The following is a 26,664-nucleotide window of genomic DNA, read 5'->3' as shown; positions in this document are numbered from 1 at the left end:
ATAAATGATTTTTAACAAATTAGCTGGAAGAAAGAAAAATGAATGTGTATCTGAATATTTCAAATACTGGTACGCATCATTTATCCAGCATACAGATAAAGTTTATGGTATGACAGTTGCTAACTGTGACAAAACAACATTCATCCACCCTCTCCGCTTGATCATGAGCTTGTTTATGGACATAGATTTACATAATAACCATTTACTTGTTACAATAATTAGTCATTAATTCTTAAATATGTTGATGCGGCGTAAAGCAATAATTATTCATTCATTCTTAAATACCCTTGGTTGATTAACTTGGATATGTTAATCATGATAGTTTCTCATTGTATATTGGGATCAGAGTTCGACCCCAGGAAAATCCAGTGTTAGATGTGTTGTGCTTAGCAGATTGTTCTTGTTGTAAGAGGCAAATAACAGGATAAGATGGTCAGGCTCACTGACTTGGTATGTCATCCTATCCAGTTGCGTAGATTGATGGTCCAGGTGTCAATCACTGGATTGCCTGGTCTGGTTATTTTCTGTACATGTAATCACTGTAATTTAGGATACTTGCACTAAACTGTCTTACTGACTTGTTCCAGCTGACGGCACTTGCAGGTCCTGGCAGGAGTGTAGAGATTGAACAAAACCTCCTTAACACTAAACTCAAGACCATCACTGCCTACTATGGGGAGCTCATTCTGGATGGCGAGGAAATCATGACAGACACCCACTGACATGTGAAGCTTTAAGACAATTTCCTTCTGACATGTAACTTATTCTGAAGTAATAGTCTTCATTGTGGTGGAGTACCCGCGTGGTTGAAGTGTACAATTGTAATGCTGGAGACCAAGGTTAGATGTTCCAGAAGGGTACAGTTTGTGGGGCTTGTGTTTGGTGATACTGGCATGGGTTTCTTTGTATATTGATCAGGATGAGAGGACAAAAAAAATACTCAAGTCACAGCAATGAGGGTAAGACAGTACAGCAGGCATTTATGACTACAGGGGATCGAATCACTGTTTGGACAATGATTTTTTTAAATAAATATCTATATTTTTGCAACCGTATATTGTTTTTATATGTTATGAAATGTTATATTTCAAATTTGAATGAAATTCTCCTGCTAACTTACATAAAGTACACAATGTATTTTATGTAAGTGTAGCAGGAGAATTTTCTAAAAAATCCATTTCTTCACTCATTTCGTTCAAATTTGAAATATAAGTTACTCATAACATATAAAAACAATATACGGTTGCCAAAATGTAGATTTTTATTTTCAAAAATTATTGTCCAAACAGTGATTCGAACCCCTGTTCGACCATCGCTTCTTTACAAAGGGATACACTTCCAAGGAGGAGAGCCGAAGTGATAGTTTGAGAAGTCATGAAGAGGACTTGTCCTTCGGGAGAATTCATTGTACCTGTGATCATTGGAGAGAATTTATTGTACCTGTGATCATTGAGAGGTTAAGGACATGTTAAGACCCTTTCACCAGGAATGTCATCCAGGACATAAAAAGAGACACACAAAATAGAACATACATTGAAAGTGAAACAACCAAAGTCTAGAAAAATGTTTGCTGTTGGGCGTATTAGTAATTGGACTGTTGGACCGTAACTACCGCAGCGATCCAAGCGGACAAAGGGGCAAAACTCCAGGAATGTTCCCCATTGGATCACAGGCAAACAGTAGCGCAAATAGGGCTGCGCAACACAGAGATAAATGACCAGTACTGTTCATATTCAAAAGAATAATGAGGTTCTTCACTTTAAACTGGGGGGGGTATGGGCAGCTAGCTTGTCTCTGTGCATAGTTGTATTCCGTGTCATCTCGGGTTCAGATGTAATTGTTTTTGAGGCTCGCATGTCCTCAAGATCTTCAAGTGACCTGGACAAATCCCATATCCATGAATTCAGTGGCTCAAGTGATACAAAACCACATGTGTATTGCAAGGTGGGGATGTCCTCAAGGGCTCCTTGCAAACGGATGGCTAACATCCTCATCTGCGTGGGATAGATTTTTACTTATTTTTTTCATTTCCTCATCTTATATTCACACAGAATTCATGTACATTGTGTATAACTTTTATCACATTTATACTTTTTATAAGCTTACTGGTAAAACAAAAATCGCAAAATTATCAAATTTTTATGGTCAACAGTGAGATATACTTGATCAACATTCCAAGCTTACTGTAATGTTGAACCTCTGGTGGGAGATTGGATGTCAAATAACACCAACATGTAACTGTACGAATCATTTTATTATCATTAAATGTACATTATGTGTATGTTTTGTTCTATCAATGTCGTATACACATATAGCACCATGTATTTAACTGGTTTTAAACAGTACAGTGCTTGACCATTACATTTCCATGCCTTGCACTCACGGTACAACTTCAGTACCTGCCTTCAGGCACAGCAAACAAAATTATATTCTCATTCTTTGGCGAGGATGAAACCCAAAATGTTAGACAGAAAATGTCTTTTTCTTCCATTAGATTTCTAGATGTCTTTCGTATGAAAATAATTTCAAATCAACCTTCTAATTCCTTTCTCTTGCATTAGATTTCTGGATGTTTTGCGTGTGAAATTAATCTCAAATAGACCTTAATTCCTTTCATTCCACCTGTAGTTAACATGGTTTGGCAAATGGTCAAACAATAGTTTGGTTTGGTGAAGAACAATACCTGCATGTTACATCACAGGAGAGAAAGTAGCCTGGAAACTTTAATAGCCTGCATAGTGATGACATAGGTGTTCTGTAATGTGAGGGGCAACAAGCTCTCAGGAATTCTTTTACCATTACACTGCAACTGATAAAACGTTAATGTTTAACTATGCTCTGTATCCTTACCAACTCTACTGGCAAACAAGGATAAGTTGGACCGGCGCAGAGAACGCGTTTACGAGAAGCAGGCGGTGCACGGCAATGAGCAGACCCATTTGGTTTGTGAAAGGTAGAGCAGATGAAGGCTAGTGCACGTGCATTGCATGAAGATGAAATTGATTCTGCGCGTAGCTGCACACACCTTGCTCATAAGACTCTCACGTCGGTGTAGCAAGTCACATTACACTTGATCGTGGACAACCTAGGCCCCTTTGCTAACAATGGCAAGCACCAGTGGGTGGCACTAATACGAGTCAATTGTCGGTTCGGTGCTCAACTTATCCTTGTTTGCTAGCAGAAAGAAATATAGGATGGACTGATGATTTTAAGAAATTACAAGATGGTCATAGTTTTCCAGATCACTTTCAAAGAACCTCTATAAAAGAATGGGAACAATTTCTTTCAGTATTGTTGTGATGCAGTTCACCTGCAACTCGTAAGTTCAAATAATTTCAATATGTTCTCTGTCATGTCTTTCTTAGAGATAACCAGGGTCATATTCTTAAAGCTGCATAAACAACTGAAATCTTGACCCAGCTGAGAATTCAAATGGCATCAAAGTTGTGGGAAATGTTTGGAAATGTTCGTGACTGACCAGTGACAATGAAAAAGACACACTCATACCCACATACTCAGGGAAGCACTGGCTACAATTCAAGTTCCGGCAAATACAAGGTCCAATTGGAATACTTCTCTCCAGACACCAATATATATATATATATATATATGTGTGTGTGTGTAATTCCAGGGACAAGTGTCACAGCACACATTAATCCCGACAGCTTTTTTCGCAAAACACCAAGGCCACAATTTACAGATTACAAATGCTCCATGTGATGCTAAAATAAAAGGTAATAATTATCTCCAGTAAGGTTATTCAAGATTTGATATGGGTAGATCAAAAATGCATTTAACATAATTTACTGTATCTGCATGATCAACCAAATCTATTGACCCATGTATCTTTTCACATGAAAACAAATTCATAAAATTGTATTTTCTACCTAAGATAATTTAAAAAATAAAACAAATGTGACCTTTTTATGTTTTCTGTAAATGGCTTCTGGCACAAAAATATATAGGTTATCACTAACATTAATGATGCAAGACCTCTGGATGTATCTCACATTAACTGCAGAGAATAAAATATCAAGAACTAAGGGAGATAAACAGTCACATTCTGTCACATGAAGATAGGAATACAAAATATACTAGGTACATGGTACTGGCAAAAACAAGTCAGTATTGACAATATACATGAACTGTCTGCAAATGGCTATACTGATAATACACAAAATTGCATGCAAACTTTGCCATAAACATGATAAACGTTCAGCAATATCCATGCAACAGTAACTAAACTGTTTTCCCCCATGCACCCCTCAAATGAAGATACACATTGCATTCCTATGATAATAAAAGTACCCCATACTCGGCATATTAAATACAAGGGACAAATTTCTGTTCAAAGTTAACAGATTACTTAAGTCCTAGTAGGACAGTTACTCTCCAAATAATAACTCTTTACAGGGTCAGATTTAAACTTGCACATGGGGACAAGGGTATATCCTGCTCTCCATTGGTGGAGACTTACTTTCAACATGATCATTATTGAAGTGAGGCTCATTTAAACTTTTGTTTGCAGAAACTGTGTGGTATGAACAAGGAATTATACAGTGGAACTTTATATACCAACATAGTTCTTAGAACAGTTATTCTGAACAAAATGCTAACTTTTACTGTCATACATCAGTGGCTATCTTTCTTTAGAGATATTGTTAAGCAGATTATAGTTGGATCTGCATAATTAAAGCAAATGGAGAGAAAAACATGTGAAATGAGACTTTCATTATGGATATCTATCCATTTGGACGTGAACTAAATGTTTTCAGTTTATCTCTAAGAGTATATGTCAGGTTCATGAAAGAAATTTTCAAAGGAAGAGTGAGTTTAGTTTTTACGCCGCAATATTCCAGCAATATCACGTCAGGGGACACCAGATATGGGCTTCACATATTGTACCCACGTGGGGAATCGAAACCAGGTCTTCAGTGTGACGAGTGAACGCTTAGACCACTAAGCTACCCCACCGCCCCTTCAAAGGAAGACTAATCAGAGCCAAGACATGGTTCTTGAGATAAATTAGTCGTATGATTGTCTCCCTCTTGATTAGGTAGGTTCTTAATCATGAAATTTCAATTGTAGTCAAGTTAAAGGTTAGTTTATACTTGCTCAGGCCCTTTTTATAAAATATTTGACCCCAGTACCACTCACCTCTAAACTAACACAAAATATCACAAGACACATGAATAACATCCTTTCACACCACTACACTGACGATTGCATACCTGTATATATGGAGGCACTGACGGAAGGGGTGGTGCGAGGGTCAGTCGAGACTGAATTTTAGACCAATGTTATCTTCAGAAATTGCAATAAAGGTATTCCTTTGTAGACCAATGTTAACACTGATAAGAGGGAAAGTATTCCGTAATTTACCAATAGTTACACTGACAGCAGAATATGTTGATGTATCAACCAGTGGTAGCATTGATTACAGAAAATATCTTCATGTATTAACCAATGTTAACATTGAAAACAGAATATGTTGATTTATCAACCAGTTTTTTACACTGATAACAGAATATATTCTCATATTAACCAGGTAGTTACTAATGGTTACACAAGGAACAGAAAATATGTTTATGTATTAACCAGTCACCAGTGTTAACACTGATAACAGGAAATATTCTATAATTTACCTATGGTTATATTGGTAACAATATATTCTCATATTAACCAATATTAACACTGATCATGCGGATGACCATTTACACAGAGCATATCTTCATGTATTAACACTGATAGCAGATGAACATATTCTCATGTTAACACTGATCATGCTGATGACCATTAATACAGAGAATATCTATATGAATAACCCTGATAACAGATGAACATATTCTCATGTTAACACTGATCATGCTGATAACAGAATATATTCCTGTATTAACGCAATGATAACAGGAATACATTTTCTTATCAACTAGGGTTGACATGGATCATGCTGATAACTGAACATATTCATGTATTAACCAATCTTACCACTGACAGCAGGACTACATTCTCTTCTTAACCAATGTTAACACTGGTAACAAAAGAAAAAAAACTACGCCATGTTATGAATGAGCTTACAAATGATTGGTTAGACTTTCAGGATATTTAAAATGATAGTTGAAAGGGTTGACATGATACTCAAAGTGACTTTTCCAGTGCATTCATTCATTAGACATCTTAAATGAGAGAAATATTCTGTGCATACATTAAGGAATATAATATGCATTTTATTGCACTTTATTTGGAACTGTCTCAAAAGATTTCCCATTTTCGAAATCTGAATAAGGTGTTTGTATGTGTGAGGTTTTCTGTTAACGCTTAAATCATGAAAAACGTTGCCATTTGTACCTTCAAGCAAACATTGTTTAACACCAAAACTTAGTACTATATCTGACCATTGTTTACAAGGACAAATTCATCGACAGTTAAAAAAACACTTAATAAAAACCTGAAAGCTTTTGAGACAGGTTCCAAGAATGAAAGACGTGTGTAACAGTCAAGCTTGCCACTGTTAAGCACAGTTCACTTGGAAGTTAATTGTGGAGGGACTCCACAGCTTGATACAGTGACCGACCTACCAACTACAATATTCACAGTCGCTTCGTGCACCATCAGTATTTCATCAACAGACACTGACCCAATATGTTCTAGCACATACCATCTCATTAGCATATCATACAATATGTTGAACCGTTTCCTTGCCTTGTTGAACAGTGCAAATCCTGACTGTCACATACAGAGAACTGTTGGGATATGATGCATGAAGTTCATCGATTAATCAACACAAATAAATAGATCATAAAATTATATACAACAAATGCATACAACAAAAGTATAATTTACAAAGTTGAAGATCCTGTCACTGAGGCTTAAGCTGTCTTAGTTAACAGCAAATACCATAACACAACAGTGTATGAGTTACAATCTGTACTGACAGATTTCTTTAAAACTTTGAGGTAACCATGGTAACCAAACAAAATGTTTGTATAATCATCAGAATAACGTTACATGATTATGTCTTCCGTGGAGTCTGAACTTTACAGAAATGAGTAATTATGCATGTCCTTAAAAACCAAAAATACTGCATACTTTACATGTTACCATGGTTACGGTAAAATTGAATTAACTTATGTATCACGTGATAGAAAAACTCAGTAAAATTGTTTAATTCTTTCACCTGGAATGACTCAAAAGGAGGACAAGGTTAGACAAACAGTAGTCTCTTAGACTAAGACTAGTGAAAATCAAGAGGGACAAGTTGTTTTTCCCCCAAATCTTGTTACCTTATATCATCCACTAGCTCAAAGTAAGCTAAGGACTATTTGGATACTGTCAACCTGGTTTCCCCATGGGGGTATCAGTTGATTTACTACTTCACTAAATTTGTAGTTTCTCACTGACAGTATCATATTTTTAGGTCAGTAATAACAAAATTTCTCCCAAATCTACTGATCATGCTTAAAGAGATGTTCACGAGATAGTGCTGATGATCCTAGTATCTGCTGTTCAGACCACTGAATTCATCCGAAGAACATTGTGAATTTTCAACATATTTCAACATGACATTGACCCTTGAGTCATTTTCTCAGAATTTCCTCTTCACAGTTCATCATTCAGATTCCAAACTGGTCACAGCACCACAGATTTGCACAGGCAGACGTTTCCATGGTTACATACCACTGCCCAGAGCAATTATTTTGCTTATGTTTTGGTTGCCAATGCAAACCCTTTGTAAGCTAAAATATAGTAGCATCAATAAAATCCAGTGTAGCATTAACTCACAATTCCTTCACCATTCACTAGCTAGTAAGTAGCAGTAACTCTTGCAATATCTAGCTCCTCTTTCTTCAAACCTGGAGCATCAGTAACCACGGTGACAGCAAGCTCTCTTTATACTATAATCAGAATTGGTTACCATGGAAACACCTTGTGCATATCCAAGCCATGGAAACAGTTGCCCAGTCTTCTGCATAGTCAGCTTTAGTAACCATCACAATGCATTTGACCTTACATCATTGGTTACCATAGCAACAACTGACACTATATTTAGCATCAGTAAAACCTGACTTGCTGAAAACCACTCAGTGGTAATTCCTGGGGTTGATGTCAATTTTAACACACTGACTGAAATAACTTCACTCTTCTCGGCCCCATTCTTGTCAAGTGTATGGAGAGTCCGTACAGTGCAGACTCTACTTGATTCCTGCTGGTGTCAGTTTTGTAGATTTGTCATGTTTCTCAGGCTGCAAGCGAGGCTCAGGCAACTTGAGCTCAAACCCTGATCCTGATAAAGAAATATTTATTATGATCATGATCACATACACAGATTATATAAATTACAAATTTTCATCCCTAATATCAGAACACAAAAAACAGACTTCTCCCCCACAAATCACTATAAATATGAAAATAAAATAAATCTTCTTTATTATTCTTCATTCTTTGAAACAATCTCAATAACAAACCTTTCTGGTCCAGATTTTTCAAGTCAGTCAGTTCATGCTTAAGCCTCAATCGGAGAATATGCTGCATCAAGTCTTTCCTGAAACATGTTCATCTAATTGATCATTCTCTTCACAACAAGCAAATTGTTTTATATCAGTCAGATGATAAATATGTCATCAGTCATACCTGGCAGAATTCACCCAACAGTCTTTGAAACATGCTGAACATGTAAATATACTGAGGGGGAAAAATAAGGGATCACATGAAAACACAAGTGTTCCTTTATTTTTTTCCAAGGTTTCTTCACAAGCTTTGTATCGCACAGCTTGTGAAGAAACCTGGGAAAAGAAGGAACACTTGTGCTCTCATGTGATCCCTTATTTTTTTCCCCTCAGTATGTATCAAATTATAAAGAACTATATCATTTTTCATGTTTTATAGAGTGTCTTTAAAAAAACACAAGCTGTTTCCATGCCTGAGTATTCTCAAGCGGTTACCATGGTTACTAAGCACGAGTTCAAGTACAAACCTGTGTTCATTACTCGTAATACCGATCTTTTCTAGTTTTATCTCATTCATCCGTATCAGTGTTCTCCCTGCAAGACAAGACACAGAGAGGGTATAGATCACACATGTACCCAGCCACACAAGTCCACAATTTAGTACCTGGCATGGAAATTGTAGACTATTAATGAAATACAGTTAAAAGGTCACAAATACCACACCATTTCTTGTAACGTAAGATTCTGGGTAGGTGAAATAAGTATGATTATATAATTATAATAATCCTTCTGTAAATTTGTGTGAATTACCTCCCCTTGCCCATAGAACAGCTAACATATTAATGCCCTATTAAAATGTACACATTTGCACAGGAAAACAAATTACCATTGATGCAACCAATGTCTTTTCATGAAATATTTTCCATCTCATTTACATGAGATATTTTACTCTAATGCGATAACTCCCATCAGGATCACATTGGGATAAAAGACACAATGTTAACTAAACACAACACAAAGATTATTTTGTTTCTTGTTATAAGTATTATCAAGGGATGTTTCTATAGTGAGTGAGTATGGTTTTACATGGCTTTCAGCCAAAATTCTGTTGGGGGCAAACTAGTAATTGGGGTAGTGTAACACTTCTACGGCATGTCGAGAAAATGCTCCAACCACTAGTACAGTCTTTTCAGAAGAATGGTTAGTGAGATTCACAGCCATCAGTTCCAGTCCAATCTCACCTGTCACATCATGCTGACTGAACAGTTCCCCATACAGATCAAAACACTGCCCTCCATGTTTCCGCAGCCATTTGTTGACGTCAGCACTTGACCAGAAATACAAGGGCTTGGCCTTCCCCTTCATCACCTTCTTGCCCACCGTCCCATTGGACTCCTTCAGCTTCATCTGAAACGTGAATCAACAGCAACTACAGTGGTTTTGTTGAACCATGTAGCAACAGCAACTACAGTGGTTTTGTTGGAACCAGGTAATTATTGTGTTAGTATTGTATTTGTGGTAACTATTGTACAACAATATCTTATACATTTCATAGGTGTGGAACTTCATTTGTCAGTTGTGACTGCCACATTGTAGTCTGTTCAAACCATCCTATTTTACAACTTAACATAATCAATTTCCAACCTGAATCCAATAGATTCCACATTACCAAACTGGTATATTACCTTGTTAGCCGAATCAGGAACCTCCATTGAACCACCTGGAGATTTCTCAGGAGGTTTTATATGGTCGTCCTTTACATCAGTTTCCATGTTGCTGACCAATCTGAAAATATAATTGCATCTAGAATGTCTAGTAAAATACACATCAAACAGTCCAATGACAGATCTTTATTATGACGTTAAAAGTGTGTAAGATTGGCTTTGCAGCATAAAAGACAGACAGTCAAAAACGACCTTTACAGAACATACCTACAACCTGGATATCAATCAATAGGACAATCAATTGGTCAGTTGTGATTAACAAGAGCCTAGGGGGTGTTGATGATGATGATTTTAAGTGGGGGACACCCATTTTGTTCTGGGAGCTGGGGGGTTTCAGCAATTTTGTACACATATACTGGGGGTGGGGGGTGTTTCAACAATTTTGTACATTAAAATGTTTATAATTATGCTTAGAAATTATGGGAAGGGGAGGGGGTCATTGATTATGTACAAGGCATGCAGGGGGGGGTTCCACTTATTTTGTACATAAATTTTAGGGGGGGTCATTCACATTGTACATGTTTCTCCATACAAATCATCACCACCACCCCTAGCCACAAATTATGAATCATTGTCAAATGAAGCTTAGCATTCTTCAACATATTTCCTCTTGTATGTCAACACCCAATCAATTACTGCTTTGCAGGTGTGTCCATCATTCATTTGGTTAAAACTAAAAGGGGTGGTGGGGTAGCCTCGTGGTTGAAGCGTTCACTTGTCACGCCGAAGACCCAGGTTCGATTCCCCACGTGGATACAATGTGTGCTAAAGTAGTCGGAAATGTTAGAAAAATGCTTTTTGACTTATATTTAAAATTCAGAGGTATTACAGTTACTTAAATAACAAATATCGCTATAAGAAACATCTACCTAATGTAGACCGAGGGGATAAATTTTTAGACATCCCCTAAAATGTGCTTTTACTGATGAAAATACCAAAAACTTAGAAAAATAAGGGGTAGTGGGACGTTATTTGATACAAACATTAACTGCCTGTGTTACGTCATCAACATGCACGGTATCGACAGGTGAAATTGACACCTGAGCACACACTTGGGTGAGGGGTCATCTCAATAGATGTTTTCTTCAAAATGTTGAATATGTGTACGTATAGTATACGTACTGGTTATGTGAGGGATCATTTGTGTATGTGTGTTTGTTGTGAAATAAACATACGAAGTACTGTACATTGGAAAGAATCCTATCACTTGTGTTATCTTATCAATTGATTGTAGAAATGTGCAGCGTTTTAATAAATGTTTTGCATGTCAACAGTATATTTCATTGCAAAAATATGGATGTAATTCGGTCAGTTTAATCTAGTTGTGAACATTGGCCAAAGATTTAACAAAGTCACTGGTGTAGCTTCTTTAGAATATATATATTCTTCTTCTTCTCCTAAAGTTTGTAGACTGCCCGTCTAAGTACTCTCTTGTCAAAGTTGTCAAGGATGGTTTTACGTCCCGGTTTTGCTTTTGAGACGGTCCCTGTCTTGTCTGATTTGTTTACAATATTGTAAACTTGTTGGTAAGACATACCAACAGCTCTATACCCTTTCTAAACTAATGAAAGGTTTACGTCTGTCTTTTTCAAGCACAAAAAACTTATAAACCTTTGCAACAATCGTCTGCAAATAGTTGGCCATAGTGGACGCTGTGATAAAGATGTGCATGCATGATGGGAAACTTATTTATCAAGACTTAACATTTATATTAATATTTTTTCAATAAAGAAACGATAATTAAGTAAAGTAACACAAACATTCAACATTTATTTGTTTAAGAAAAATGTTAATTTATATTTTTACACCACCTGTATTATTAGCATAAATGTAAAGACTATTTCAGATTTCTGTTGTTGAACTCTGAAAAAATCTGAAGTTGTTGTTTTGGTACCAAATTCTCTCCTGTAAACTGCTCTTTAAATGCATGGGAATGTTAAATCAATTGAAATAAAAATTAGGTACACTATAGGTGAGTTGTTATATTGACAACATACTAGTAATACATTTATGACCTTTCTAAAGATATTAAGCCTAAAAAGCATTTTTCTAGCATTTCTGACAGTACTTTAACTCCTTGCCACAGGCACTTAGATAAAGGACTGTTTATTTACCACCCCAAGTATTCATTTAACATTTTACCTCACATCCCCTTCCCCTTAATACAAACCCAGTCATCAAAGACCTAAGTGAGTGCTCTTGCTCTCTCTCTCTCTCTCTCTCTCTCTCTCTCTCTCTCTCTCTCTCTCTCTCTCTCTCTCTCTCTCTCTCTCTCTCTCTCTCTCTCTCTCTCTCTCTCTCTCTCTCTCTCTCTCTCTCTCTCTCTCTCTCTCTCTCTCTCTCTCTCTCTCTCAGGGCCTTGTATTACAGAAAAATAATACGTCCTAGGTCCAACATTCGTTCACTGATAACCATCTATCAGCCATCAACATATTAAGAAGGACTTCTTTATATGTTGATGGCTATCAGTGAACGAGTGTTGGACCTAGGACGTATTATTTTCAGCAATACAAGCCCCTGTGATCGGAATTTCATGTCGTGTATTAATAACAACATGTCCAGCAGGCTCTGTGTTATAAATATAATTTATAAACGAACATGAAATGTTATATTTATATTAAAAACACAAACATAAACCCTCACCGTGTCTCGCTCTCATGAAAAGCTTATCGCCATATCGTAAACATATCTAACAGCTGATGCACGAAGTACCCCGAGTTATTCCGAGTGTAGTTCCTGGCAAATGATCGTCAGGAAAATTCTAAACCATTCTACTGGCATTTGAGACCATTCCGCTAATGCAACTGCTTAGTAAACAAGGAAAAGTGGCACATTACTCTCTTGACAATTTGTTGCAATGGATTTATGCTTCATAGCTATATTTACCCATGAAACCTTTAAATCATCCGAATCGTCAACCTGACTGGTTTCCGTTAACTCATCCCAAGGTAGCCATTGCTACCAACGCCCTCAAGTGGTAACAGGTGCGTGAAGGGGAGTAACTCTAATATTGCTTCATTATACTTTCTGTCTAGCTTACATGCATTTTATTCATAGCCAACACGTTCGTGTTCGACCCGCTTTAAGTTAAACAGAACGAGTGGGATTTTCTCAGCTTAACTAAATGAAACAAGAATATATTCATTATCCCGTGTATATCATTACTCTTTTATGTATTGCTTATATATATATACATTATTTTTTAAAGACCTCAAATGAATCACCTCGGTTCGACAAAAGCATGCATTTGCCTGAAGTAAACGTTCAGGTTTGTTAACACTGTTAATAACAGAATGGTGTGAAACTTACTTATTTAAAAACACAGAGCACACTTCGTTTGATTTAAACATATTTTTATTCATGAAGATGAATTGGGATTGGTGAACAAGCATTACTGCTTATATTAACACCGCTACCATGCAACGTTTAATACAACATGAAATGGAGGATTTGACGTCATCGATACTGACCATTGCATAAATAAATAATATTTTTAAATATATATAAATATATACAGATTACATTAAATACAACTATTCTCTAAGTAGTCATAAGTTAGAGAGTTACAGTTGTGTGTGTCTCACAAGCCATTGTAGAAATATAAGTCAATCATGAGAAGGTTGTTGTGAGTAAATTTAACTATTTGCCTGAGAAAAATTGAAGCGTTGTGTCTTGGTTATATAATCGTAACTATTTTCTGGTTTACACAGGGAGTAAGTTCTTTGTTTCCCTTAAAGGTCACATGCAACGTAAAACACAACTTTGCAGATTCTGATACCTTTCGGTATGGACTTACCGAAACAAATCATCAAAAATGTAAATTCTACTTATGAAGTTGAAAAATAACGCGATGTTTTTTCATCGCGTTATTTTTCAACATGAAATGGAGGATTTGACACATGATATTGCTGGAATATTGCTAAAAGTGGCTTGAAACCGGAGTTCAAACGATTCGCTAATTTTCACCCGACTTTTCGGGGGAAAACTGGTTTCAACAGCTGGGATGCGTTCATAGCACGTGCGCAGTGACATAGGTTCGCGCAACTTGGAAGCGGGTTGTCGGGTGAATACTCGGGGAAGGCTTTGGTGTGAGCTATTTTCCTAATGTTTTGTTGATATCTCACTGGCGCGAGCTTTTTATGTTATGACAGTAAATAAACTGTTCATATAATTTCATTTTGTCTGTTTCACCACACGTTCTTCTTACCGAGTCACTTTCTCAGTTCGATACTTAAAAGCAATGTCATTATTTAGCGTTGACAGAATTTCTAAATGTGAGATAGATATGTCGTTGTCACAGACAAAACTCAATGTGTTGTTTTATTGACACCTGTGTGTCTGCCTGCCTGTCTGCTAATGACAATATTCAATACACAACTGCGATCACTGACCACATGCAATTTGAACTTAACACCAATCAGGCTATACACCATAAACAAAACGCATTTATTTATGGCCCGAGTTCGGTCTCTGTCACATTATGTAATTACACAGACAGGCAGGTGTGATACTTGAACACATGACATGTTATGATGTCTGTTGATTGCAAAATGTTATACACAAAAAATGAGCATGTATTTACAAAACCCAACATCTCTATATATACACACACAATGAGCCGTGGGGGCATCTGCAAATGAACCAGCCGTTACACTTGAGTGCACAACCACCCGCTCTGACTGGGTTCGGAATCCCGGCTGCTTCGTTTCTTTGGAAGTAAACCCAAGTACACAATATTGCACTTTTGATTTGCGATTGTACGCTTATAATTTTGTTTATATGTTTTTTCATAACCAGCAATGTATATTATATGTCATGAATCAGTGATAATTGTGTTTTAATTATGTTTGATTTTTTGGTTGCATGTGACCTTTAAGAATGGTATCCAGGTTATAACCGGTAGTGTAAAAATACATATTAAGTCTTATCCGAGTAGGCCCTATAGTTACGGCAAGTGAGGAAATAGTGTAGGGCGTTCTCACTCTGATGTCCACAAGAACAACATGGGCTGTCTATTAAATGTCTGTTATACTTATCGGCGTTTAGGTCGCTACATCCGAGCCTGAGGCGGCAGTGAACGATTTGGCAAAACGAGTGCCATAATTAAGGTCAAAGTAAATCTTATTTTCAGTTTTTGTAATTAGGTTTTTAAATTCTGTGAGACTACATGACGCTTTGGAATTTGGTAGGGCACTCCATAAATTTATTGCGGCAGGTAAAAAGGATTTAGCATAAGAGGCAGTGCGACTGTAAATTCCTTGTATTTCAGAGTTATTCCTCAAGCTGTAGTTTGTAGTTCCGGAGACGGAGTTTGGGATCAGGTCACAAAGATATTTTGGTAATTGGTTGTTGTACATCTTATAGAAAAAAGTTAATTTCTGGCAATACCTTCTATCTTGCAAGGACTGAGATTTGGTTTCATTATAAAGCTTGTTATAACTTGTGCCACAAATGGCACCACATATAGTTCTCAGAGCATCAAGATGTAAATTTTCTAATGTACGCGATTGCTCAGTATGCGAACAATAGTCAAATATTGGCAAAATATAGGACTTATACATAATATCCAACGTTTTACGTGATAAGCGGTATTTGAAACACCTCAGACAACTGATCATAGGGCGAACTTTACGTATTACATCATTAGTGTGATCATTCCATGTACAATCGCTTTGGAGTGTTAATCCTAGATGTTTATGACTTTTGACTTATTTTATGATTGTTCCGTCCATGAATTGGTTCGGTTTTAGAGGCGGTTTAGTTTTACGTGAGAACTGCCACTTACGGGCCATTGTGAAATTCTGTCTAGATCATTGTTAAGACAGGTAGCAGCAACTGATGGATCGTCTATGATAACATATAATGAGGTGTCATCCGCAAAGAGGTGTCAACATCACATACAATATCATTGATGTATATCGGAAAAAGAAGTGGTCTAAGGACAGAGCCCTGAGGTACTTTGTGCATGTGTGTGTGTTTCAGCACACATGTGAAGTAATTATCCATGGAGGAACGATCATATGTAGTATATACAAAACCTGTGAAGTATTGATCCATGGAGAAACGTTCATGTGTAGTACATACAAAACCTGTGAAGAATTGGTCATGGAGGAACGATCATATGTAGTACATGCAAAACCTGTGAAGCATTGATCCATAGAGAAACGTTCATATGTAGTACATACAAAACCTGTGAAGTATTGATCCATGGAGAAACGTTCATGTGTAGTACATACAAAACCTGTGAAGTACTGATCCATGGAGACACGAACATATGTACTACACACAAAACCTGTGAAGTATTGATCCATGGAGAAACGTTCATGTGTAGTACATACAAAACCTGTGAAGCATTGATCCATGGAGACACGATCATATGTACTACATACAAAACCTGTGAAGCATTGATCCATGGAGAAACGGTCATGTGTTGTACATACAAAACCTTTGAAGCATTGATCCATGGAGGAACGATCATATGTAGTACATACAAAACCTGTGAAGTACTGATCCATGGAGAAACGTTCATGTGTAGTACATACAAAACCTGTGAAGCATTGATCCATGGAGACACGATCATATGTACTACATACAAAACCTGTGAAGTATTGATCCATGGAGAAACGTTCATATGTAGTACATACAAAACCTGTGAAGTATTGATCCAAGGAGGAACGATCATATGTAGTACATACAAAACCTGTGAAGCATTGATCTATGGAGAAACGTTCATGTGTAGTACATACACAATCTGTGAAGCATTGATCCATGGAGACACGATCATATGTACTACATACAAAACCTGTGAAGTATTGATCCATGGAGAAACGTTCATATGTAGTACATACAAAACCTGTGAGGTATTGATTCATGGAGGAGTATGGGCGTATCCGGATGTTCTTGAATAAACACTGGGGCAATCAAAAGAAAATGAACTCCGGACGTCTAGTTAGGGAATTACATGTGAAGTATACTTTATGCTTCTCACAAAATGGCTGTGAAATGGAAGACAAACCTGTACGCCTTCCACCAGTAGACACTTTTACATGTACCTTGAATTCTGAATAAATGCATGTATTTTAGAAATAGGACACAGAGCGTGAGAAAAATACAAGCTAAGATGTAAATTTCTTCCTCCGAATAAGAAAAGTCCTGGATTTCTTGAATAAAAACCGGGTCTCTGCATTGGGCCTTCCCAATGAATATTTACTGCGCGTTTATTCAGGTATTTACGGTATTTATGCGCGTCCAGGAACAGAACTGATAGCACGAACGACAGCCTAGATAGCGCTTGTATAGGTTGAGCAATATCAAACAGTACAACGTCAGCATGTTCCGGAGAACTAAAGATATTATTTTAGCTTGCATTAAGTAATGGAATAAAATATATGTATGAAAATAATCTATTCTGTATGAAATTATCTCCTGACATAGCATACTACTTTTAACCTAAGTGACACTAGGCTTTTGTGACACAGAGAGGTGTGATAAAAAGATAACATTTTGACTCTTCCATAACACTAAACTGTTACTATTTTCACGACCACCCCCATGACATTATTAAAATCGTCAGGTCAAGATGACAAAATACTAAACTTAGCCAAAGGACAAATATTCTCAAAATACTCACTGTAATTCCGTTCACTGTTCCGCCTTATTTACGAGTTATCAGGTCTTCCGTGTCACCAAACACAACAATGTAAAAACTGATAACAAGTAATGTCTGAGGCTTTCATTGTTATCAATATTTTCCGCTTGCATTCAAAATGGTCGAGTTTATCACACTGTATTTTAACATTAAATGGTGGACGTAGTGTTGACTGGCCAGCCGTCGTGACTGGATCGAAACTACGATTTAATTGGCAACAAACACAGCTTTATACCCCTACCAAGTGGAAAATGGTATTTCTCTCTCTCCTAGGGGCGGCGGGGTAGCCCAGTTAAAGCGTTCGCTCGTCACGCCAAAGACCCGTGTTCGATTGAAAGTAATGGAATAAAATATATGTATGAAAATAATCTATTCTTTATGAAAATTATCTCCTGACATAGCATACTACTTTTTACCTGACTAAGTGACAATAGGCTTTTTTGACACAGAGAGGTGTGATAAAAAGATGACATTTTGACTCTTCCATAACACTAAACTGTTACTATTTTCACGACCACCCCCATGACAATATTAAAATCGTCAGGTCAAGATGACAAAATACTTAACTTAGCCAAAGGACAAATATTCTCAAAATACTCACTGTAATTCCGTTCACTGTTCCGCCTTATTTACGAGTTATCAGGTCTTCCGTGTCACCAAACACAACAATGTAAAAACTGATAACAAGTAATGTCTGAGGCTTTCATTGTTATCAATATTTTCCGCTTGCATTCAAAATGGTCGAGTTTATCACACTGTATTTTAACATTAAATGGTGGACGTAGTGTTGACTGGCCAGCCGTCGTGACTGGATCGAAACTACGATTTAATTGGCAACAAACACAGCTTTATACCCCTACCAAGTGGAAAATGGTATTTCTCTCTCTCCTAGGGGCGGCGGGGTAGCCCAGTTAAAGCGTTCGCTCGTCACGCCAAAGACCCGTGTTCGATTGAAAGTAATGGAATAAAATATATGTATGAAAATAATCTATTCTTTATGAAAATTATCTCCTGACATAGCATACTACTTTTTACCTGACTAAGTGACAATAGGCTTTTGTGACACAGAGAGGTGTGATAAAAAGATGACATTTTGACTCTTCCATAACACTAAACTGTTACTATTTTCACGACCACCCCCATGACAATATTAAAATCGTCAGGTCAAGATAACAAAATACAAATATTCTCAAAGTACTCACTGTAATTCCGTTCACTGTTCCGCCCTATTTACGAGTTATCAGGTCTTCCGTGTCACCAAACACAACAATGTACAAATTGATAACAAGTAATGTGGATCTTTTCGATAAAATATCTCAGTGACCTTGTCCCGTGTTCATTTCCGATGCGTATTAACCCATGTCGCATAGCATTACGAACGCATAACTTCCCGTTCAACTTTATACTGTTTTGTATCACTCTCTATATGTTTCCGTAGTGTCCAAGGGTAGCATGCATAGTAAGACCTGGGTACAACTTGTAAACGATACAGGAACCTGTATCGAAACGTGCTCTAGATGAAAGAAGTTGTCATCCATATATACTTGTTCTATCTGGGTACAACCGTAGTTCATTCTAGAGCATTGTGTGCCGTACTTTCACTTACGGGGTTTATGAACTTCATCTATTAATTTACTGTTTTGGGGAGGTTGTTTTGTTAAAAGGTGCACTTAGCCATATTCCTGCTTTATGACGGCGGTCTAAAAAGTCGCGACAATCCAGTGATCGATATAATGAGCAGTTGAAATTCGACGATTTCTATAAACAAAGTCAGCGAGCCGGACCACCCGATCCCGTCACTCGCCTCTTACGATAAGAGTGGGTCTTCCGGGGTCTCCTCTTTTAGAATGATAAATAATAGAAATACAAGGGTCTCCTCTTTTAGAATGATAAATAATAGAAATACATGTATTCATAGGAAATATAACATATGATGTTAATGCTTTGTCGGTGAATAAAGCATGAAATTAAATCGGCGCCAGGAATACATTTTAATTTAATTTATTGATTATGTTTAACCAACCAGACCATATTCGTGCATTTGTGCGTCTGCTTTAAACCTCCTTGTAATGCAATATACATATAAATGTTACGCGTAATTTACAGCAGTTTGTTACAATATAGTTTATTATTCCGTGCTTCCAAAGTTTACAAAGTTTTCTCTTTGCGGTACGCTGGTCCGATGGCCGCTTGGCTGAACCCAGGATTAGCAAAAGTTGAAACGTTTGTCTCTTTTAGGGTTTTTTCATCAGATTAAATGTAAGTCCACTACAGTGACTTCCCTACCTTGATAAAACCTCAGATGTATATATTCGTCATATCAGGCGTTATTATTTGCATGAGATGTTGTGTTGTTTTGTAAATAATCGATGTCTGGACCAGACAATCCAGTGATCATGAGATCGATCAACGCAACTGGGATACGTTAATGTGCATTAACCAGGTCAGCTGAACCAGACAATCCAGTGATCATGAGATCGATCAACGCAACTGGGATACGATAATGTGCATTAACCAGATCAGCGAGCCTGACCCCCCGATCCCTTTACAAATGTAGTTCTAATCCTGATCTGCACGAGGTTGGATAAACAGTAATCCTGTCAAACAAACAGAGAGCTGTGTAAGATGACCAATTCCACTCTCAGACCATTGTGGACAAGCGATTCTCAATTACCAGAGACACGAGAGACTGACCTGTCCTGTTACAGGATGTGGCCAGAGAAGGTTGCCATGTCGCATGGGAAATAGCTACTAAAGGAATCCGGTGACAATGGATCCTAGGAGTGGGTAGTACATGAATGATGATCACCATAAAATTGTTACTGAGTATTAGTTGGCCAACATGTCGCTCACTGTGCTGTTAGGCTTAAGTTTGATGTTATAATAGACACATACACACAAACATTATCACACACGCGCGCACGCGCACTTCACGCACATATCGCGCACGCGCACGCACACATCAAACAAACACACACACAGACTTAAGCAGCACGGGGTTTAGTGTGCACGGTGTCAAAGACGACAATACGCTAATATGCACGATCACGGGTTCGAACGCTTGATTAGCAGAACCTCTTACAACTAAGGGAGGCTACTCCGCAGAGTGTAGGACCACTGGGTCCCTCGTGCCTTCATATCTTCTTCTGACATAATCTTTTACTTGTTGACATGTTAACATCATTATAATGTTATCATGGTCACCTATCCACGATTAGATAACCTTTGGTCTCGTCAAGTAAAATTATGCTGACTCAACAACTTTTTGACCAGAATAGCATCGGAAGCCACAAAGGTATGACTAGTGTCCGACTTCTGTATTCAATATAGACCATCCGCATATAAGCCTCGTGAACATAACCCTACAAAATGAGCTGAAAATCCTATGGGGTTCGATACATCACACCTATAATGTTCTCCGCAGCAATGTTGTTGATGAAAACAAATAAGAAATCAATAGATTTGTCCAAAAATAGTCACTAGGCCCAGAAACAAAGCCATAGATATTAGGATCAATAATGACGGGCGGTACAGGCAGTTTATCACATATTTCTAACCTCGAGAAGTCGTCGAGGTATCTGAGAATAAAATCGGTTAATTGACACAGACACGTTGATCAGATCCTTCGTTATTTATATCGACATGACAATGATATGTTGGCAAGTATAATTAATTACATGTAACATTACCATGAAAGGAAGGTTACAAGAATTGAGTAAATACACGTAGATGTAACCTGATATCAAATGTGTCAACGTGATACTGTATTCCTGAATGTCCTCTCTAGCTAGAGTGGTGATGGCTCCTCAAGAGTGAGTGAGTGTGGTTCAAGGTCTGTTTAACTAGTATTTTGTGAGTCACGGCGTGTCATGTCAAGGACGATAGTGGCACAAGACCGATATATGTACCACCACAAAGTTGTTCATGGCGCTGACAAACTGCAGATCAAAACCGGGACGAATCTGGGATTCGAACCCTCGATCGAGATCCGGCAAGACATTATGAATTTGGACGCCTTTGTCTTCAGAGCCCGTCGTCTGCCCTGGTAATTTAAGATAATTATCTCATTTATTTGTAATTATCCTTAGTTTGTCATTGGAATATTGCTGAATAAACACCAAACAAACTTAAATGAGAAGCAGTACCATTATATTTTCCCGAACTATATTTTCAGAACCTCTTCTCATGGGAACAAATGTTATTGTGAACAGACCGAGGCAATTAATTCCATAAAAAATAAAATAAACCTGCAATAGCAAACAATCAAGTGAATTTGCAATGAGCACACAAAAGAAGGTGGGGATTGTTCGTTTCAAATTTGTCGAACATTAAGTAAATGTATTTGGACACATATGTTTGCAGTTTGTTTGAACATATACTGAAAGCCATTAAAAATGCAATTTGACATTCATACTTTCTTTACTCACACTAATTTCAACATATATAAACCTAACTGGCAGATATGTTTTAAGTGAACATCTGTGAATAATTTCATCTGAAAATGTCCAGTCAACAACAACATCAGTGACGCAACAACGACATCACACAAAGGAGGGGTCACTTGCAGTCAATATCGTGTGTGTCCACCGTGCGCTGCAAGACATGCTCGCAGTCTTTGGGGCATTGAAAGACACACATTTCTCAGGATGGTCTGCAGCCTCTGATGGTCTGTGGTCTGATCATGACACCACCCCCTCCAAAACGATCATGTTCAAGGACACAGTCTGGCGCAAATCTTTCTCCTTTACGTCGATAAATCTGTTGACGTCCATCTGCAAAGGATAAGTTAAACCTGGTTTCATCTGAAAAAATGACATCTGGCCATGTTCTGTTGCCAAGATTGGCCCCATTTGCTGCCCATCGCTGTCTGGCAAGTCTGTGGCGATGCAATAAGGTTGGACCACGGTACGGGTGACGACACCGGATGTTGAAGGCAGCAAGGCGTCCTTGCATCTTTTGGGCGCTGAAATGACGTTGACTTGTCCCAATTGTCCTCCTTGCCTAATCATCAGCTGTTTGGAACCGATTTCGCAAGTGTGAAACTCGGATATTGCGGTTTTGTCGAGCTGTTATCACAGGTTGTGCACCAGGTCGCGGACGATCAGCAACACTTCCGGTAGCCCGAAAACGTTGTCTGAGTCGACTTACAGTGGATGGATGCACATTAAAGTGCCTGGCAATCATCACATCTGAAGCACCTTGGCTGACCAAACCGATAACCTGATTCCTTTCGTCTTGTGTCAAGTGGGGCATTTTCTCAAAGTCATTGAGTTCCACAATTCCTTGTGCTTTTACAGGGCCTGGGTGCAGGTAATGCATGTGTACAACGTGTTTCATGAATGTGGTTGTGCTTACGAGAAATGTCAAAGGTTCAGTTTTAAGTATCAAAGTTCATGTGAGAGGAATGCTCCGGGACTCGAACTCGAACTCGAAATGGGCCAGAATAACAGCCTTTTATCCCTACATCCTCTGTATCGCAGGAAAACATCTTCAATAGAACTTTTGTAAGTTTCAGGACAAGAAATACCAATTGCGTTTTTAATGGCTTTCAGTATATTTTATTCAGTGTTGAAATGGCTTGGGCACAAGTTATGTAACTTATTACCGCCCGCTCCCATCAGAAACGTGAACAATAATGAACAATAATGATTGGACGTAATGGATGGACATAATAATATTGAGACATAGAATTGACTAATTGAAGCGCTTACTTCATACAATGTATTTATGCACATGTCTAAAGATATTTTCATTGATAGTATTTGACAGAGCAGGGTTGCCGTAAAGAATGGTATCAATGTCTAAGTGAACTTTTGATAGTTCAAAGTCTTTCTTCAGATCAAAACGGCAACTGACAAATTTTGGACATTTTAAGAAGAAATGGTTAGCATCTTCCACCGGAGCACCACAATTGCAAGCTCTACTCTATGATAGATTAACACGAAACATATCTGCTTGTAATGAACTACACGAATGTCTTAACTTCGTGTGTAGTATATTTGTCTTTCTTTCCCCAAATAGAAAATATTTTGGAACCTTGTCATTATTTCCAGATAACTTTGATTTAAACGATGATAATGAATTTGTACATTTTGTTGTAGAGGAGAGAGCTTTCCATAAACTTGCAGAATCATAAATAAATGACTTTTGGAGAATTGAGGTGCGAAATTTAGGAACAGCCAAATCTGATTTGTTACGCAAGTTGTATCCGGAAATGGTTTCAGTAAAAGGTGGAAGTAAATCTGTCAGGTAATCAGGAGCTTGCATGTTAACAATTTTGTAGAATGTACAGAGTTTCATTTGTGTTCGTCTAACTTTCAATGGTAACCAACCAGTTTCCCTGTAAAAATTATATCTTGAAGCGAATTTAGGCAATCCGGTTACAATTCTTGCTGCCTCAAGTTGTAACATTTCAAGTTTATCACAAATATAGCTAGGGCAATTATCCCAGACCTTAGATGCATATTCTAAAATAAGCCTAATATACATTTCGTACATACTAGAAAGGATATATCTAGGTAATACGTACTTTAGCGTCCGTACATATGTGTATATGATACAAAAGATTTTTAGTTTAAATCAGGGTATGAAACTCCAAAAAAATGACCAAAACGTACCTGCCCTCACAAAAATACTATTTTACTCAGTATAATTAAATTAATACTTGTAAAATATTGAAAAAACTAATACTAACTTCATATACATGTCTAAATTTTAACCCTACCGTCGGGCAGGTGAACTTGAGAATCTGGCAGTCCGGGCGGTCGGGCAGGCAGGTATTTCGAACGCTGCTTAAATCATATACGGTTTCGGTTTGAAAATAAAACATTTTTACAGAGAAACCCTCGCTCCCACGTCACTACTAAATATCTCACGACAACAAGATCAGAATATTGAGCTGATAGTATTCAGCTCGAGATCTGAGATGATTATAGTTGATTGCAAAGAGTGCTTCTGTCTGATTGTTTTGCTAATTTATCCAACATTCCAATGTTGTAAGGGAGATTTGAACGTAATCAAGTTTGAACCTGACAAATAAAAGTGGTTAATATTAGGAGCAACGTCCAAAGCTGGTACGATAGCACGCGATCCCGCCTATCCGATTTTGTCGCTTCTGATAACAGGCTATATAGTGAAGAATAATGACAATTATTATGGATATACAACTTCTTTTATTCTGTATATCCATAATGATTGTCATTATTCTTCATCAACTCAACTTTTAAAATGCCCATCAAAGAAGCTATATAGTACTAGGGTATAGTCACCGCGCACTTGTGTTCGGACTGGTGAGTGAGTGAGTGAGTGAGTGAATTTAGTTTTACGCCGCTTTTAGCAATATTCCAGCAATATCACGCTGGGGACAAAACTTGGTTTCACTCGTTGTACCCATGTCAGGAATCGAACCCGGGTCTTCGAAAGTTCCTCATTCACATTATGAAACCCACGTAGACAGCATTTAATGCACTGTCACGACACTTCTATTTCTGCTGCTTCTACTACTACTGCCAATACTACTACTAATACCGCTACTACCACTAGTAATAATAATATAATTATCACTATAACTGCTGACACCATTACTTCTACTCCCGTGAAGATCCGGGTTAGAATTGGTCTCCAGTAACCCATGCTTGTCTGGATCGGGTGGTCAGGTCCGCTGACTTGGTTGACACAAGTCATCGTATCCCAATTCCGTAGATTGAGGCTCATGCTGTTGATCACTGGATTGTCTGGTCCAGACTCGATTATTTACAGACCGCCGCCATATGGCTGGAATATTGCTGAGTGCGGCGTAAAACAACAAACCAAACTACTACTACAACAACTACTACCACCACCACTACTACTACTACTACTACTACTACTACTACTACTACTACTACTACTACTACTACTACAGCTGCTGCTGCTACCACCACCACTACTACTATCACAACACCTACTACTACTGTCATAACCACTGGGGCGGTGGGGTAGCCTTGTGGTTAAAGCGTTCGCTCGTCACGCCGAAGGCCCGGGTTCGATTCCCCACATGGGTACAATTTGTGAAGCCCATTTCTGGTGTCCCCCGCCGTGATATTGCTGGAAGATTGCTAAAAGCGGCGTAAAACCATATTCAGTCAGTCAGTCATAATCACTACATGTACTACAGTACTACATGTACTACGGTACTACAAGTATGCAGCAGTCCCACACTTCCCTCACATCCTGGTACAAAGCATCCACATCTATACAACTGACTGCAGCACCTGGGTCTAAAACTAGCCCACTAAAGGCAATGACGGAACAGAATTATCATCACCGACATCAGACATATTACCATATGTCCTAACACATACGAACATTCCACAAAACCTAAAAAAAGGAGACTAAGAGAATGCTCTCTGGGTCTTAGCGTCCTGTGTAAGAAAACTTCTGGTCAGTTCATTTCGTTTATAAAAACTGTACTGCAACATTCAGCCAAAAGACCAAGGATACGACGACCCAAAACTTGAGGGCTTAAGTGAATGTTGTTTCGCGCCGCACTGAGCTCTATCCAAGTCAAAATATCGGCAGGTTGTACTTGTCTGTGTACATCGTCCAAGTCAGGCAATGAGTGACAATAGCGTAGAGAAATCACATGGGTGTTACAGCGAACATTCGTGACATTTAACATAATAAACAACCGGAGCAACTGTGTATAAATAGGCTACGGCGATGTAAATATTTCAGAATGTATAGCCATATATACACATACCTTTCTCACGCCTCATTCGACTGCAGTGCGGACGACAATATCGTAACACTGTTAGAAAGTGTTACAGGGTCAAACAAGGCTTTACACTTCCTCGTCGCTGAGCTC

At 37.9% G+C, this 26,664-nt stretch overlaps 2 protein-coding genes across 4 annotated transcripts in view; one reads left to right on the top strand and one right to left on the bottom strand.

Moving 5' to 3' along the window:
- Positions 1-2,281, top strand: part of LOC124261955 (trimethylguanosine synthase-like) — a 19,949-nt gene extending 17,668 nt beyond the window's left edge. The window contains 1 exon segment of the mRNA XM_046696357.1: positions 588-2,281. Within this exon segment, the coding sequence (XP_046552313.1) occupies positions 588-722 (135 nt within the window). The 3' untranslated portion in view covers positions 723-2,281.
- LOC124262024 (protein aveugle-like) lies at positions 2,236-26,664 on the bottom strand. 3 transcript variants are annotated; one of them, XM_046696479.1, is made up of 6 exons: positions 26,560-26,664; positions 10,133-10,232; positions 9,689-9,854; positions 8,975-9,041; positions 8,466-8,542; positions 2,236-8,284 (listed from the first exon to the last, which is right to left on the bottom strand). In XM_046696479.1, the coding sequence occupies exons 2-6, from the start codon at positions 10,217-10,219 to the stop codon at positions 8,193-8,195; spliced, it is 489 nt and encodes a 162-aa protein (XP_046552435.1). In that variant the 5' UTR covers positions 10,220-10,232; positions 26,560-26,664; the 3' UTR covers positions 2,236-8,192. The 3 variants fall into 3 exon arrangements, with proteins under 3 accessions (XP_046552435.1, XP_046552583.1, XP_046552514.1); XM_046696627.1 differs by lacking the exon at positions 26,560-26,664 and adding an exon at positions 17,802-17,825; XM_046696558.1 differs by lacking the exon at positions 26,560-26,664 and adding an exon at positions 13,058-13,146.

This window comes from Haliotis rubra, unplaced genomic scaffold (assembly GCF_003918875.1).
Source record: "Haliotis rubra isolate DU_JTF1 unplaced genomic scaffold, ASM391887v1 Scf10, whole genome shotgun sequence".
In the NCBI taxonomy this organism is placed as follows: domain Eukaryota; kingdom Metazoa; phylum Mollusca; class Gastropoda; order Lepetellida; family Haliotidae; genus Haliotis; species Haliotis rubra.
This window is presented reverse-complemented; position numbering and strand designations above follow the sequence as displayed.